At 37.3% G+C, this 17,628-nt stretch overlaps 3 protein-coding genes across 3 annotated transcripts; all 3 read right to left on the bottom strand.

Annotated features, from left to right (window-relative positions):
- Positions 1-2,463: 2,463 nt before the first annotated feature.
- On the bottom strand, positions 2,464-4,983 carry LOC128550558 (uncharacterized). The gene has a single exon (XM_053529805.1). The coding sequence runs from the start codon at positions 4,981-4,983 to the stop codon at positions 2,464-2,466; it is 2,520 nt and encodes an 839-aa protein (XP_053385780.1).
- Positions 4,984-4,997: 14 nt separating this feature from the next.
- On the bottom strand, positions 4,998-5,519 carry LOC128550557 (uncharacterized). The gene has a single exon (XM_053529804.1). It carries the CDS (start codon positions 5,517-5,519, stop codon positions 4,998-5,000), a length of 522 nt encoding a protein of 173 aa, XP_053385779.1.
- Positions 5,520-5,929: 410 nt separating this feature from the next.
- LOC128550556 (uncharacterized) lies at positions 5,930-7,855 on the bottom strand. Its single transcript, XM_053529803.1, has one exon. It carries the CDS (start codon positions 7,853-7,855, stop codon positions 5,930-5,932), a length of 1,926 nt encoding a protein of 641 aa, XP_053385778.1.
- Positions 7,856-17,628: the final 9,773 nt, after the last annotated feature.

Raw genomic sequence — 17,628 nt, 5'->3', positions numbered from 1 at the left:
TAAACGTTAAGGTGAGATTTCCTAGGGTTTGGCATGACTAGCCGATTGATCGTACCGGGCCTATACGACCGCCTGAACGTCTACACCGAATTAGAGGCCAAAGATGTGTATTGGCACCCACATCCCGGGAAGAAGATGCGCACATGCAAACAAGTACGCATCATCTCCCCGGGATGCCATGGGGCACCTCAACATCCAGGACCCTCCTCTCCGGCTTACGGGCCGCCACCCACGGCAAACAGGTGGCTCCATTTTCGGGGGAGTCGTACCCCTCTGCATGGAGATACAGCCAGCATTTTCTATCCCCCCGCCGGCAAGGGGCACATGTCTTAAAGAACATATTATTGTACCCCTCGACTACAAAGTTGTAACGAGGGGTATACTGGTTTCAATTTGTCTGTCTGTCTGCCTGTCCGTTCGTCCGTCCTTCCGTCTGTCGGTAGACATTATATTGTGCGTACCAGCTCTCCTCATCCCCTTGACACAGTTTAATGAAATTTCACATTAAGTGATCAGTAACAACAGTAGTTGTGCATGGGGCATCTTAGGTTATTTCAACAATAAAAATAGAGTTATGTGACTTTGTTTCTTATTAACATACTATGTACATACAGTCTGCATATGCAATCTTGTGCGCGCCTAATCTTCCGAACCCTTGCACACAATTTAATGAAACTTCACATAAGTGAACAGTACCAACCCTAGTTGTGCATGGTGCATGTAACGTTCTGTTTGATAAATATTCTGCATAGTTATGGGCCTTTGTTTTTTGTTACAATACTGTATACATACGGTCTATATACATACAGTCCACATAATTATGCAATCTTGTGTGCGTCAAATTGCATTGTACTGTGTCAGTGCATGCGGGGGTTACATTCATCACCTTTAGTGATAGCTCTAGTTATAACTTGCAATTATTTCCTAAAGCAAATTTGCATTAAGATACTTTCAAATTGAATGTTCTTGAAACATGGAAAGGAATGATGTCCGTCTACTTATTATATATCTGAATGTGAAAAAAATAGTTGTGAAATGATTATTTAAAGTCACAACACTCGTGGTACATTTAAATAGAACATCCGTACTTTCTCTGTGTGCATACATGTAGAATTTCATTATTAATGCATTTCAGTTGTTACTTTTAACGCAGTTTGTGACATTGACCTTTGACCTACAGAGCCGTTACAAGTGCTCTGCACATCACCTCACCGCCATTTTCCTATGCCAAGTCTAAAGTTAATACCTTTATTTATAAAGTAACGCTCTGTACACGAATTATGACGGGGAACAGACGGACGAACAAAACGACGGACAGACGCACCATTACATGAAACGTCCGTTTTCGTAAAAACACACTAAATAGTTGTTTTTCTTTATGAAAATGACCTATTTCCAATGGCCGCAGCACGCATCCGGACCCATTTTAAATGTCTGTAACCTATATTTTCTTGAAGAATAATGTCAGTGCTAAACGAAAATAAAAAGAAAAGTGGGGGTCATGTTTGATGCAAGAAAAATAATTTCAGTCAAACACACAAACTGCAAAATCAGCTAAAAAATGAGACCCCAAATTCACCGTTGAAATTATACTGGTGGTGTATGATCTAAGTTTCCATGAAAAATTTTGTCATGTTGTTATTTCATTATGAAAATACTACCTACTTGTCAAGCATACATTTGTCATGTGAATTTAGTAAAAAAAAAGTACAAAGAAAATAAGGAAAATAAAGGAAAATAGCTTTACAAAGCAAAACGAAAACACAAAAAACTGAGGACTATTTGTATCCACCAATTTGCGATACCATTTTTTTCGCGCCATTTTTCTATTTAGTGTCTGTATGACACCGTACTCTCCTTAAGTTTATTGCTAGTGTTTATTCTACAAAATCCTTAACCATTACCTTGCGAAATTTCTATAATGAACTTGTCCGCCTTTCAATTTGGACAATACCATTAACTGTTAAAAGGGTAGTGTGCATACGATAATGGAATTTCTGTAAGATAGAGTACTACGCGTCTTAACAGTTCGATCCTTTATTCAATTCTGCATAAACAACTCAACAACATGACGTCAATATCTGACGTCCGACGTATACATAAATTGGCGGCAACGTTAACGTTATCACGACATCCTGGGGGCCGCTAAATGATATATTTTGCAAAACACCATGACATAATGATATCTCTAGTGTCTTTTCGTAAAATGAATGCTCAGATAAAGGAAATATCTAAAAATTTACAAAAAAAATCACATTTAATATCCTGCAGAATGCACCAGTCACGGTTTCGTATTAAGGAATAGTACAACTCTAAACATGCTTGAATTAAAATAAACTTCAAATTAGCGTGTCTTTTTAACTGTCACAGTATATTCGCGAATTTATGAAAATGAACCACTTCGCAATAATAACTAACTATGATTAATGAATCTGACATCTCTTCACATTACACTCGTAATGTTTAAGTGTTTCTATAGTTCACACATTCTAGTGGGTATAATTTCACTATTGGTCTGGTTGTAGTTCCGTTCGCAGTTCTAATTGTAGCAGCTCGGGTACGATCGTCTCTTCCGGTAATTAACTGCTCAACAACGCCTAGTTTCCATTGGTTCCGTGGACATTCATCGTGGATTTGTACTACGTCACCCACGGCTATCATCTGTTCATTCGTTCCTGATTTACGGTGAGATTCACGTAATGCTGTTAAGTACTCCATTCTCCACCGTTTCCAGAAATGGTCAAGGAGCTTTGATTGTAATTTTGCCTGTTTTGTAACCGCAGAATGTTCGTCAAATTTGGATGAATTTTCAAAGTCTAAGGTAGTTGTGTTATACGGAAGTGACGTCAGTCTCCGGCCGTAGAGAAGGTGTGACGGTGTTAGTGGGTCCATGTCATCGACACTTGATGACATCTGAGTTAACGGTCTGTCGTTCAGCATGGCTTCGATCTCCGTAACTACCGTTTGAAGTGTTTCCATGGTAACAAGGGAGCATCCTACAACTTTCTTCAGCGCTATTTTTGTGAGACCTATTAGTCGCTCCCACCATCCTCCATACCATGGTGCTCGTTTGGGAATGAATTTCCATTCTGTGCCTTTTCTGCTTAATGTTTCTCTGACTTGAGTTGACTGGAAAATATGTTTCAAGCTTTCTGAAGCACTTGTAAACGTTGTAGCATTGTCTGACATCATGACCCTCGGAACTGATCTCCGGCTTACGAAACGCCTAAAGGCTAGTAGGAATGACTCTTTGGACAGGTCTGGTACAACCTCTAAATGTAAGGCTCGAGAATTGGCACATGTGAATAAACATATATATACTTTTATTACGCTTCCGGAATGGTCTCTTACGTATAACGCACCTGTGTAATCAACTCCAGTCACAGTGAAAGGTGGAGACTCTTCTACTCTTACTTTTGGTAATGGTGGTGGATCTGGCGCTCTATACGGCTTTCCTTGTACTCGTCTGCATATTGTACATTTCCTGAGGATAGATTTTACGCACTGCCTGGTAGCTGGGATCCAGTACTTCTGCCTTAACTGGGTAGCAGTAGCGTTCGTTCCTGCATGTAACTGGTTCTCATGTGTGTCTAGTACAATCAGGCGTGTAAGTGGATGTCTCTTCGGTAACAAATAGGGGAATTTGGTGACGTCGGATAATGGCGCGTTATGTATACGTCCTTCACAACGAATAATACCGCTTTTATCTACGAATAAACGCAATTGTTTGACAAGTGGTAATCTTTTGGTGGTATTGGACTTCAAACTGGACATCTCATCTGGGTAAGTACTTTCTTGGCAACATTTTAGCCACCTTATCTCTGCTCTTTCGATTTCTGCTGTCGTTAATTCATCGGTAAGTTTTGTCTGTGTATTTCGGCAATTACTTATGAATCGTAATAAGTAGGCAGTTACACGTAACAGTTTGAAGTATTTGCTGTATTTCTCTATGTTGATTACTTGATGGATGCCTTCATTTGTGCTACACTTTATACTGCATACTACGCTCATCTTTGTGGCATCGGAGGGCAACGAGATATCCGAAACTGTCGTCTGCGTTTTTGTTGTCGTCTGCATTTCATTCTCTGTTGGTTTCCAAACAGGCCAGTTGGACTGGTTTTGTATCCATGACGGCCCACTGTTCCATAGGTCGTTCTGTAAGAGCTGGTCAGCAGGAATACCACGAGTTAGAAGGTCTGAAGGATTATCATATGTTGGACAATAGTGCCATGGGTAATTTTTAGTAAGTGTTTGTATTTCTATCACTCTGTTCTGCACGAACCGTTTCAGTGGTTTAGATGTTGATAACCAATGAAGCACAATCTGGCTATCGGACCAGCAGATGACGTCGGAAATGTTCAAGGATTCTTGTACGTGTTGAACTAATCTGGCGCCGACTACTGCGGCCATAAGTTCGAGCTGTGGTAATGTCATGGGTTTCACGGGAGCTACCCGATTTTTCGCGATCACCAATCTGGATCCATCTGCGTTCACTATGTATACTGCTGCTCCATATGATTTGAGACTGGAATCGACAAATACATGGAGAGTACTTTTTGTTCTTGAATTATTTATGGTCTGTTTATGCTTTGACTGCCGTATGTACTGTCTGGAAAACTCTGTATCTGTAACTGTGTTCAGATCTTCAGCCAGCTTGTTCCATTTATCTTGCACCTCTAGTGGTAACGGTACATCCCAATCAAACTTATCTTTCCATAATTGCTGAAGAAGTAATTTTGCCCTTACTGTTACCGGGCTTAACAGACCTAGTGGATCATAAATTCGTGATGAATATCTTAGAATGTCCCTCTTGGTTACAGAGTCTAACTTTGGTATCTTGTGATGTCTGTATGCCATGGAATCTGTTTCCGGTTTCCAGCACATACCTAGTACCTTGGTTACTTCATCTCTATCTATGACTCCTTCTCGTGTGGCGATAGCTTTTAGTTCGGAGTTGTTAGAAGACCACGATCTTAAGTTCATACTGGCACATTTCATCAGATCACGTGCATCACGGAAATAGGTGAGTAGATCTCTTTTTTCTTCAAAACTAGAGAGTATATTGTCACATATAAATCTCTCTTTATAATCTCGGCTGCTTTGTTTGTTTTGTTCAATTCCAGGTGTTTGAGAATAGTGGCGTTAAGAATGAACGGTGAGCACGTCGCGCCGAACAACACTGCTTTGAATCGGTATGTGCAAAGTTGAGATTTAGGATCACTAGGATCAGTGAGCCACAAAAACCGGGTAACATCCCTGTCTTTTTCTTGTAGTCCCACATGTAGGAAAGCTTTTTCTATGTCAGTGGTTACAGCGTACTTTTTCAATCGAAATCGCATCAATATAGACGTTAATTCATTCAGCACAGGTGCTGTAGACTCCAGGCAGTCGTTCAGGCTAGGTTGACTAGATGACTGTTTACAACTACAGTCATACACGATACGAATAGGAGTGGTAGATGATTCCTTTCGCACAGGGTGGTGGGGAATAGTGGACTGCATTTGAAGTTTGTGCAACATCGTTAATCTTTTCTATAAATCCCCGTCTCTCTTGCTCTGATATAATTTCACCATATTTCTTTAGCATATCAGGTTCCTGGCTAAGTCTGCGAATCGTGCTCTCAGTTCTTTCTTTGTGATGTTGTAATTTGTTGGAAGTGGGTCGTGGTCTAATTTCCATGGAAGGGCTGCAGTGTACTTATCGTCTGTAAATTCAATTGACGTCTGCTGATACTGCACCAAGTAATCCGTCTTCTCATGCTCGTCTTTGCACGGAGTGATACCTATGCTCTCGAGCGACCAGAAACGTTCTATAGCGTTTTCATCTCGTGCACGTGTGGTCATAACGTTAAATATGTGGTTCATCTTACTAGTAGTATTGTTGCAGTATGCATTCACAGGTCCCGACAAAAGATATCCGATCTTGGACTTCACTGCAGTTGGTCCACATCCGCGTATTTAAAATGATCTTCAATGACGTCCCAGTAATGGTCAGCTCCTATCAGCAGAGAAATTGTAAATACCTCATCGCCGCTAACCGGATGTGCCAGGTTCAGTCCTCTCAGGTAAGGTAAATGGGACGCTGTGTTGTGTAGACTGGTACTAATAGGTACTGATATAGTAGGCACTATTAATACATTGATCGGTATTCTCTTTTTCTGGTTTGTAATGAGGTACACCGTTGCGGAATCAACATGTTTTAGTTGTTGTTCTTGGTTACCAAACGTTGCTAAGTGTAAGGTTTCTGTACCGGATGTGGATAGTTGCAATTCTTGTGCTAGCGTCTCGGTGATAAATGACTTCTGTGCTCCTTCGTCAAACAGGATATGAGTATCCCTTGTTATGTTACCGGAAGTCACCTTGCTAATGGCTGTTTTCAGTAAAACACCATGGGAAGTTTCTTGGGTAGATGAATGTAGAACTGCCGTTTCCGGTTTTGATGGCTGTACATCCGGAACATTCCCGCCACTGTTGTGTTCTTTACTCTTGTTGTTACATATGCTAGTATGATGTTTCTTTTTACAGACCAGACATCTTCTTTGTGACGTGCAGTTTATGACCCGGTGTTTTCTTAAACAATTAAAGCACAATTGTTTTTCTTTCACTTTCTGCATTCTTAACAGCGTATCAGGAAACCTTGTACAGTCAATAGATTTATGTGATTCTTCACAGAATGCACAAATGATATCATTTGATTTATTTTTTCTGTTTGTATTGAAATCTATCTCTGTTTTGTCTTTATTTTGCTTTCTTCTTTGCTTTGATAACGCTCCAGTGTAAAAAGACGATGTCGGTATGAAATCGTTTATTTCCGGTGTATAGCTTTGAATTCCGACTTCAAGTATCCGGACTTCTTTCCTCAGGGCACTCCTAAGTTCTTCTAACTTCCAGTCATTGTCGCCGTGTTCTCGTGCAAGATTTTTTCTGACCTCTTGTGGCATTTTGTCTAAAATTATTGGCACTAACAGGCTTCCGTAACTTTCTTGATTCTGCCCCATTGATTCTAACCCTCGAATGTACGTTTCCATTTTGTCATGGAACGCTTGTAAACTGCTAAGCGTGTTCAATGGCGCCGGTAGTTGTATCAAGGCCTGCATGGTGGTATGTACAATCTTATGCTGTTGTCCGAACCTCTCTCTAAGTAAACTAATGGCTCTCAAATAATTGGAATTTGTTAAGGCAAAACCGTCTATAGTACGTGCTGCAACGCCCTCTAGCTGAGACTGTAAATATGTAAACTTCTGTACGTCTGTGAGATTGGTATTCAGGTGAATGGTTGATTCAAAGGAATCCCAGAAACCTTGCCATTTAAGAATATCACCGTTAAATTTTGGTAGAGACAACTTTGGCAGTCTATGAAATTGAAATGAATTGTTACTTACATTCTGACTGACGAAAGGATGTGCATTTACATTCAACTGTGCTTGTTGAAAACCGGAAGTGCTCTGTGACGATCTGTCAGTTGTGGACTGCGAAAATTCAGAGGAAAATGTCTGCTGCGACTCCACATGAAGAGTTGACTGACCATCAGTGGGGAAAAACTGCGGTTGTTGTACATCTGTACGAATCTGTTTATCTCTAAAGTCACTAAGGTGTCTCATTTTAAGGTCTAAGTCCAACATATACTTTTCGGTTTGTATAATTTCTTCGTTAATTTCTTCGCTGTCCGTAAGATTTGCAATCTTCTCGTTCATTTCTTCCATTTGTTTCACTTTTAACGCGAGTTTTTCAAATATTCCGTTGAAATCGATCAGTGAAATGTTCTCGGCGCTTTTGGCGTCTTCTATTCTCGCTAAATAATAGTCTATAACATTCTTCTGAGCATTTCTCTGTGCTATATGTTTCTGTAAATTCATCTTTGTTGTTTGGTCACGGCACCAGAAAAATGTGCATACGATAATGGAATTTCTGTAAGATAGAGTACTACGCGTCTTAACAGTTCGATCCTTTATTCAATTCTGCATAAACAACTCAACAACATGACGTCAATATCTGACGTCCGACGTATACATAAATTGGCGGCAACGTTAACGTTATCACGACAGGTAGCTTACCTAAAAGATACTAACTGAATGGGGAAACAGTGTAGATCTTGATCAGGCTACACAGATGTGCAGGCTGATCATGATCTACACTGGTCGCAAAGGCAGAATCATTCGTGTCCAGCATGATAAGGCTTACCTTTGCTAGAATAAGATCTGTATTATTAGATACAGTTCCCTGAATGGTAGGATAGAACATTTTGATACTTCTTTTTTCATCTCGTGGATTTGCATACTAATAAACTACCTTAATTGCGTTTCAACTAATAGTGCAACTTTTTTTGGAACGATTTCTGAGTCTACTACCACATAAAATATTGTAATCACGGAAGTCGAAAATACGATCATGATGGTAGTTGAAATTACAATAACGATAAGTCGAAACAAGGGTAACCGTTATGAAAATCGAAATAAAGAAACTTGAAGGTCGTTATTATGAATATCACCTATTCGTGGTTATAACTTTCATCATCGTGATACACTTTTTTTTTTTTTTTTTTTTTTTGATCGGACACTTTTTCCTTATTTTTACGATTAATTCAAAGTTATCTTTTGATTATATACACAATTATTTGTAAATTGGCAGATGTAATGAGATCAGGACACAGGTATACTTGTAGACCTGTTAAATGATACAAATATATTTAAAAGAAATAAGGTCGGAGAACTGAGAGCTAAAATAGCTCATTTTTGTTTTGAAAATTCATTCAAAATTTTTGAATATTTGTTTAATCTAACTTATGTTTAATTTCAGAAATTCCATTTTGATTAACTAAAAAATCTAGTAAAGATACATGTAAATATTCCAGCTAAGATGTTATGAACATTGAATATATGTCTAATGACTACAATGCATGTACCATCTTAAGCAAATGTTTATAATAACAGAACTTCTAATCTGTGATTACTCTATAAAACTAGTAATGTCCGTAAGACAGTCAGTGCTCGACAATTCGAAGCATTGCCCCAGAAGCAGGAATATTACCCTAATGTTAAAATATGTATAGAATTTTAGTCCAGTATCTGCATTTTTTTTTTGAGATAGTAACTTGCATGCATACCTTTAACCAGAATTTTAGCTTTAAAAGAGGACATAATTTAGCCAAAATACATGTCAGAGTTATAGGACTTGACACAGTAAGGTTGGTAACCGATCTAGAAAAATAAAAAGTAAGTTTCAAATCTGCATGCCGTTAAGTAATAGCTATAAGTACTTGTACGCAAAACATTAACCAGGATTTCCTTAGTCCGAAAAGGGACATGATTTGGCCATAATGCATGTCAGAGAATATGACCTGATGCTATCAAGAAGTTTCATTACCCCGAAGACACATGTGAAGTTTCAATTCAATATCTGCATTACTTCTGGAGATAGTAAAAAATATATATATATATTTCCGTGCGCTTACATTTAGACGGGTTTACCCCTGCGCATGAACCCTGACGATCGACCAATGCAAATGCGACTTTGTTTTCAAGTTAATCCTGTTAACTTGCATTTTCTTTACTTCCGGAAAAGGATGAGGGTCGTCTGACGTGACTTTCTGTGTTGTCAAAAACAAAAGTATATGCCTGGCGAGATTGTATAAAAATCTAGGAAACTGAAGTCTTTCCAAAAAAACAAAATAATGTAAAAGCACATATTTTCGCTGGGTCAAAATTTCGCGAGTTTGAAATTTTGAGTATGTTCTCGAAGTTTAATATTCGCACTTTGTACATGTAGAATTTGATTTAGCCCTGATTTTCCAAAACTTCAGAATATACTAGAAAAAAAAGTAAATAAAACGCATAGTGTCTTGTGCCTAATTTCTTCTAGACTATGTTGGAAGTATCGAACTTCACGCAAATTGTCATAATGAAAACGTCTATGAGAAATCACATTTTTTTTTATATAAACTTCTCGCGAAAATTTTATACAATGTATTGTTTCATGAAACTTCTCACAGTCACAAATAAACATATGGCCTATACTGTGGTGATATATGTATGTATATGTCTGTGCCTTTTCTGAGATATTTGCCAATGCTTAAAGCCCTGCTCCACGGCTATTCAAATTCTATTGTGTGTATGCAACCAATGATTACAATAGGTAACAGTTAACGGCCATGCGCCACACTGTAGCGCGCAAAACGATAGGTATTTTATATAGAATTTTATATAAAATGGACTATATAAAATAGACTCTATTTTAGCAGGTGTCACTGTCGCAGTCAGGATTTTCATGCTTCTTCAGTGACAGGTATAGGACTGGAGCAGGTCTTTAAAGAGATCTGCATATTTCAAGCTAATTTTAAGATATTATTTGGCCTTAGTCAACGTTTCAATTGTTTTAATGAATGAATGAGTTGTGTTTTACGGCGAATCGACACAAAAAGGTCATATATCGCCGAGAAAAAGTTAAATGGATTACGTTAATTGCAAAGCATATATAAAACTATTAAAGTAAAAGCGTATATACATAGTGTAAAACGTCAAATGCAAACATTAAAAAGTATAAAAGTGGTGAATAAAAATCAAATAAGGTTCAGATTTTATGATATATACCTATTTGTTTCAAAAATTGTAAAATGTTGTCGGCTGAAATTTGCTCGAACAGCTCTTTTAACGATTCAACATTATAGTATGAATTGCGCTGTGGATCGAAGTCTATACAATTGATTAAAATATGTTTAATAGTAAGCGGTGTTTTTCAATTGTTTTAATATCATATTTAGTGTCCGGAGCATAACTAAATAAATATGCAAGGTTTTGACTTCAAACTTCAGACATGTACTTCGGTAGCAATAAGACAATGTACAGAGTAATTTAACCGGCTCCGAAGATCAAAGGTCAAGGTCACAAATTAGGCTAAGCTTAAAGATCAAATATGTAAGTTTAATTTCGTGTCCGAAAAATAACTTATTAACCAATCAAGGTATTGACTTCAAACTTGGGATGTACGTATGTGATGATGAGACGATGTGTAGAATGCTAAAAAACAGCATTAGGGTTAAATAAAGATGTTCTTAATGATATGTTAAGCAAATTAAAAATCAGTTCCCTCACATGATCTGCCAAAAATCTTAGAATATTCTTCTTTTTTAAATGTTGCTTTCCTTATCCTCTGAAAAACCTTTCAGACGTATATTGCCCCGCTAGGCGAAACTCTTCTTTGGTTTATTTCTGTCCTCGGTGATATGATCTAAACCATTTGACGTTTTATACTGATGAAATCAGTAATAAGCATAAAATACATGTACTGAGTAACTGTTTTATCGATAAAATAATAAAATACGCGCAGTTGGTCGCAGATTGGCCGCAAATTTGGCCGCATGGCCGCAGAATAGGGATGTCCGCAAAATAACAATTTACCCAGAATTCTTTCGAACAAATATTTGAAGTAGATAGAATGAATATATACGTTTTACACAAAATTATAATCGTTGCATCGAACAGGTTTTTTTTCTTTGTAGGATTGAACAAATAATTTGAAAACATTGAACAAATATTTTGTCACATTTCAGACTTTTCTTTAGTTTTACAATAAATATTTCAAAATATAAAAAAAGATATGAAACATTGAAAAACAAATCTGTTTAAAACATTGAATGAATATATAAAGATAGACAGTTAATAATTATAGAAGATATAATATTGCAACACATTACACGCCATATATACGACATTGTGTCTGAAATCATTAGTCCTCCACCTCAGATAATTCATGTGGGGAAGTAGGCAGTTACTTGCGGAGAACAGGTTTGTACCAGGTACAGAATCCAGGAACACTGGTTAGGTTAACTGCCCGACGTTACATGACTGAAATACTGTTGAAAAACGGCGTTAATCCCAAAACAAACAAACACGCCATATATAACAGAATGAAAATTTTCCGCCGTCGCGAAAAAAAAAGATAATGCAAAGTAACATGTACATTGTAGCTCTCATTTCGCCGCTCCGAACGAGGGAATGTTTTTTTCGTACATTTTGTAACATGCAGAATGAATTTTCTTTACGCATATGCAAAAAAGATCGGACTATTTATTCCTTAATTATTGTAGAATAACTAACTTTTCCATGAAAAGGTACCGCACGTGGGGATGGGGCACTCTTCGTAACAATAACAAAAATATCTTTTTGATATTATGTTTAAGGTCCGGAACCTCTTTAAGTGATTGTTCAGTTACATATCCATGATATCGTAAGCTGTAAGAGATATAGTGTAAGCAATAGTTATAGGTTATTAGCATTGTATCGGGAAATATGCACGAGTTCTTCAGCGAAAATATTGCGCGACTTTAGGAGCGCAATATTCTTCCGCTGAAGAACGAGTGCATATTTCCCGAGGCAAAGATAATAACCTTTTTATTACATACTCATTTACACATGTAAATTTAATTTAGATACCATAAATTTGTTCAATAGCTTGAATAGGATTGACAATACTGAACTACATAGAAGAAAATAGTGCAACAGCACACACTGAATTACGTCACGCACCCGATATGAAATTCAAGCGTCAGTATATGGAAACATATTGACGTTTCCGGTACCAGTGTAACTTAACGGGGAATAAAAACGAGTATGTAATAATCAAAGAGTACAACTTAGAATTATGTTTTTAATTTACCATGATAATTTGATGCATTATATTTTTTCTATCAATTATTATACGAACTATTTATTTAAACATTTTACGATCTAGCATTTTCGATTATAGTTTGCAAGAATATTTTAATTATGAGAAAATATATACTTTCATCTAAAATTTATATTAAAAATACCGTGACTGCAAAATGGCAGCTTCATAAGAGAAGGTTAAACCTATTTATATTTTATATTTAATGGGAGCGGTGGTCTAGTGGATAAGGTGTCGGCCGCTCAATCTAGGAGTCGTGGGGTCACGACCATGACTTCTCATATGACACCAGTACTGGTTTTTCCAGGAAGCGGACTCGAGAGTGGTTTACAATAAGCTTAAAGATTTCATCTCAATCGAGCTAAAACAAATTAGTATAAACTAAACCTATTTGATCTGTTATAGCACGGACTAGTCCTTGCGACAAGGCTGTAGAGTAGTAAATAAATTTGCTATAAGTTCTTTATAAAATTAACAATCTTCTGACATTTGTAACACAAAGACAGACCCATTTGAAAAACAAGAATTACTAGCCTTATGTTCTTAAATGATCTATATACCACCAAAAACACCGTGAAAGATAGTGGACATGCATCTTCTAGAAGAAAGTTGTTGTTGTTGTTGTTTGTCTAACAGATCAACACTATGGTATACCTTCCAAACTGACAGCTCGGTAAAATGTGGGTATGAACACATGAGTAATAAGGTTTGTTTACATTTTTATTAATGTGAAGAATATCCTTGAATATAGTATTACTACCAAGATGTCAATTATTGGTCCACAATGAAATAAAAACTAGAACTAACTAACATAAAATATGAAAAGTTGAAAACGCTACTTTAGCTGGGAAAAAACTGAGTATTTGTTTCTTTCCGCCATTAGAGGTCCGGAAATGCTGAAGTGCTGTTATCTATTAAGTACTATTGTTTTAAATTCTGCAGTTATGGGTATTTGATCTTGTATCAAACCTGCCAGCCAAAAACGAAGAGCGGCTCCTTTTCACTTGTTTTAATAGCATTGTGACTGCCGAGCGCATAACAATAGCTTTTTAAGTTGCTTAATTTAAACACATGACTGCAAACGTCGAGTCTAAACTCCGTTAGTCCGGTACCTGATTTCAGGCATGCCCTCTTGTACTGGTGGTGAGGCGAAAACAATACAAGAAAAAATTTAGTGGCCGCCGACTCAAAACTGCCGTTCACAAGGGCAAATAATTTATTTTTCAATACCGGTGACCTATGATATTTAGCTCGACTATTCGAAGAATAGGGGAGGTATCCTACTTGCCCCGGCGTCGGCGTGAGCGTTAGCTTCACACAAATGTTAAAGTTTGCGTACTACCCCAAATATTTTCGAAGTCCATCGAGATACTGCTATGATATTTGCATACTTGTTTAGCATCATGACTCCCGTCTGTAGAAAGATGGAGGCGACTCTATCAAGCATTTTGATTGAATTATGGCCCCTTTTCGACTTAGAATATGCCTACTGTAATGTTTAAGTTTGCGAACCACCCCAAATAGTTTTCAAAGTCTATTGAGATATTGCTTTCATATGTTGCATACTTGTTTACCATCATGACCCAGTCTGTAAAAAGGAGGAGGCAACTCTATCAAGCACTTTGATTGAATTATGGTTCCTTTTCGACTTAGAATACGCGAGTGAAGTATTGTAATGTTAGTTTTACTCATAGTTTATATCATACTATCAAACACTGAGAACAGGCGAGCGCAACATCAACTGACAGCTCTTGTTATTGCATATTTTTTTTGTTTTAGATGATTCTCCTTCAATATCTACTTTGAAGAACTTCTATAACTGGAAAAAATTTCGCCGATATCATATGTATACAGGAATTTTAGCGTACGCCTTTACGATACCTGCAACTGTTTAAAAGATTTAGTTTATGACACGTCAACTTATAGAACGGAAAAATAACTATTTCAAGTCTAAAAGTGATGCTTATTTTCAATTTGTCGAATGCCTGTCTGGTCGATGGTCAAACTGTCAGAGATTGGTTGGTTGGTTCGGTTTGAAGCCGTTTTTCAACAGTATTTCAAATATGTAATGGCGGACAATTAACCAAAATAGTGTTCCTGGATTCTGAACCTGATCAAACCTATTCTCCGCATATAACTGCCAAATTCTCCACATGAATTAGAGGCGGAGGCGAATGATTTCAGGCAAAATGTCTTTTATAAAATCGTCACGGAGAACGTACGCCTCACCCAGGGCTCCAAGTTACGACCCCGCGAATCGTAGATCAGCGCTCTCCTTGTAGAATAGGCGCAATGATATATGTAAGGGGAATGCAATACCTACAAGTCAAATGTAAGGAATCTTACAGAATTATCTCCCTTATATTGCATTATTTGATTGTCTGGAATTAGTAAATATGATATAAATATATTGTTCACATATGAAAGGCTTCTGTTTAGTTTGTCAATCTCGTGTTGTTGTTATTTTATGTTTTTGTTGTGTGTGCTTTTCTTAACAAGCTTAACATTTGTAAGCAATAAAGTATAGTCTATGAAGGACCTTTGCCTGTCGACCTTTGACTTTTCGTAGGCTACGGAGCGAGTAACGGTTGTATTTTAAAATAAAATAATATGTAGTGTTATTGTTTAGGAGCTATATGTTGATTCTGTTCCTTGACAATCAAATTAATTCCACTGAACTTGTATGCATTAAAACATGGTTTATGATATATGTTTTTGTACAGGTAGGGCATGTATGTTCACCGCCCTTTCTTTGCCTATGGCGGAAAAAATAAATTGGAATACGCCAACACGGCGGCTTCGAATAAAAAATAACACAAAAGTATCTTAAATATTTCATAAGAATGCATGTGTGTAATTATATTTTCATCGGCAAACTAATAATTGACGGGTTTGTGCTTTTTGTGTTTTCTTCGGACAAAGGTGCCACACTTCTTACCATTATCAGTTTTGCAATATTTCTGTATACTATAAGTACATTTTCAATTACAGCTACATGAAAATTTATGGTTATTTTGTATTAGATTTATGATATGAGCATATGATATAGAATTGCAAAGCCTGTAAAATAATTCATTAAATTGTTTTCTTTACGTTTTGTCAGCACGTACACATTTTAGGTCATATGGCGACTTTCAAGCTTTAATGGCGGAGGAAGATCCCTGGTGCCCCTCCGTGCATTTTTGCATCACGAGCGGGAACCTGGGTAGAACCACCGACCTTCCGTAAGCCAGCTGGATGGCTTCTTCACATGAAGAATTCAACGCCCCGAGTGAGGCTCGGATTCATTTCGATGAGGACAAGTGATTTGAATTCAGCGACCTTATCCAGTCGGCCACAGAGACCCCATTTGTCAGATTAAGATCCTAAGTGCCCTTCCATAAATCACGGACGGACAGCTGGGTAGAATAAATGTCCTTTCGTGAGGCAATTGGCTTCCTCGCATGAAAAATTAAATGCGCCGAGAGAAGCTCGAACCTATATATGTGAGGAGCGAGTGATTCGATGTCAGCGATCATAACCGCTCGGTCGCGAAGGGTAGGAGGGTGTGCGGCTCAACTCTGGTGTCGCAGTTCGAACGTCTCTATGACAACAGCCATCATGCACTGGTCCTCATCTTCAGTAATCGAGCTTGAAAACTAAAGATATAAATCATATTTTAAAGATAGATAAATTTGTGTATTTCAGGTAGAGCATTTTGATAAAGAACGAGACACACTTGTGTGCTATGGTGTTGTCGCTGGAAAAATTATCCAGTTCAGTAAGTGTATCTATTTATAGTAACAAGGGATACAATTAAGAGTCATGAATTTGGTAAGGTATCAAACGCACACAGTCACGCACAACTGATGTAACTGATTGCAGAGCTGGAGCGGTCTTCTGCGCTTGCCCGGAAGTGATTTTCAATTGGAGCGCACGGCAAAAAAAAATATGCATTTATTTTGCATGTCTGCACGCATTTGGTGTATAAAATGTATAATATACTGACTAAATGTTAGGGTTAGTGTTTCCAAGGTTACAAAATATATACATTTAAGAAACTTTTCGTTCAAATTGCTGGAATCCGGTATATACCGGAATCTGTAATTTATACCGGCGCTCCAGGTCTGCATTGAGTCACAGTCACGTAAAATAACTTCGAATCTGTTTATAGAGCACCAGTCTTAGATAACAAAACGGTAGCATTTTATTGGTCAGTTCTAAGCTTTGTCGTGGAATCGACCAATGGCAAGGTTGCAGTTAGACTGGTTTCCGCATTAAAATATACAATTTTTGAACCAAATAGTGTTTCACGATGCAGCCGAAACAAACTATACATTTGATTTCTTCATACTTTGCTGATTTGTCTCAAGACTTAATAGTAAAACAATACATTATAATTTGACCTCATAGTTGCAATTTGAATTCTGTAACAAACTATTTAAACCTAGTATTAACAACTCCATAGTTGAAATCTTTAAAATGTTAAAGGGCAAAAGTATTTGTATCAAGATTAAATATTTCATCAACGGATCTTTGTTAAATGCTGAATAGATTATAATGCATGTACCATGATTCGCGTCTTCAAAGTACATTTTAGTAAATGCATTAAAATATGGAAGTGCGAAATTGATTGAAGTATGGCTCGCATTTGTCTCATTTTAAGCCTAGTAGGTATCTTAAATTCTATGTATGCGGAATTCAAGTATGATATAAGTAACATTCGATTTAGAAGTGGTATTTGATGCATTTTTGCTTAATTTGTAACCTCATCGACGTACATATTTTATATTGATGTGAAAAATCCAAGCAATTTAAAACGCATCTTGATCAAAAATAGTTATAATTATTAACTTTCGCAACGCAAGGCCACGGGAATTATGTCTTTCGAAATATCAAGACGTATCATACAATGTATAGCCAGTTGGTGGGACTTCTCATTTGCTTTAGCACAAGGAGGTCTTGTAGTAGATTGCATTTGACATGATAA

The sequence above is a fragment of the Mercenaria mercenaria genome, chromosome 18, assembly GCF_021730395.1.
Source record: "Mercenaria mercenaria strain notata chromosome 18, MADL_Memer_1, whole genome shotgun sequence".
NCBI lineage: Eukaryota > Metazoa > Mollusca > Bivalvia > Venerida > Veneridae > Mercenaria > Mercenaria mercenaria.
This window is presented reverse-complemented; position numbering and strand designations above follow the sequence as displayed.

Coding starts and splice junctions, on each gene's coding strand:
- LOC128550558 (XM_053529805.1), bottom strand. CDS start 4,983: ATGAACTTAAGATCGTGGTCTTCTAACAACTCCGAACTAAAAGCTATC.
- LOC128550557 (XM_053529804.1), bottom strand. CDS start 5,519: ATGTTGCACAAACTTCAAATGCAGTCCACTATTCCCCACCACCCTGTG.
- LOC128550556 (XM_053529803.1), bottom strand. CDS start 7,855: ATGAATTTACAGAAACATATAGCACAGAGAAATGCTCAGAAGAATGTT.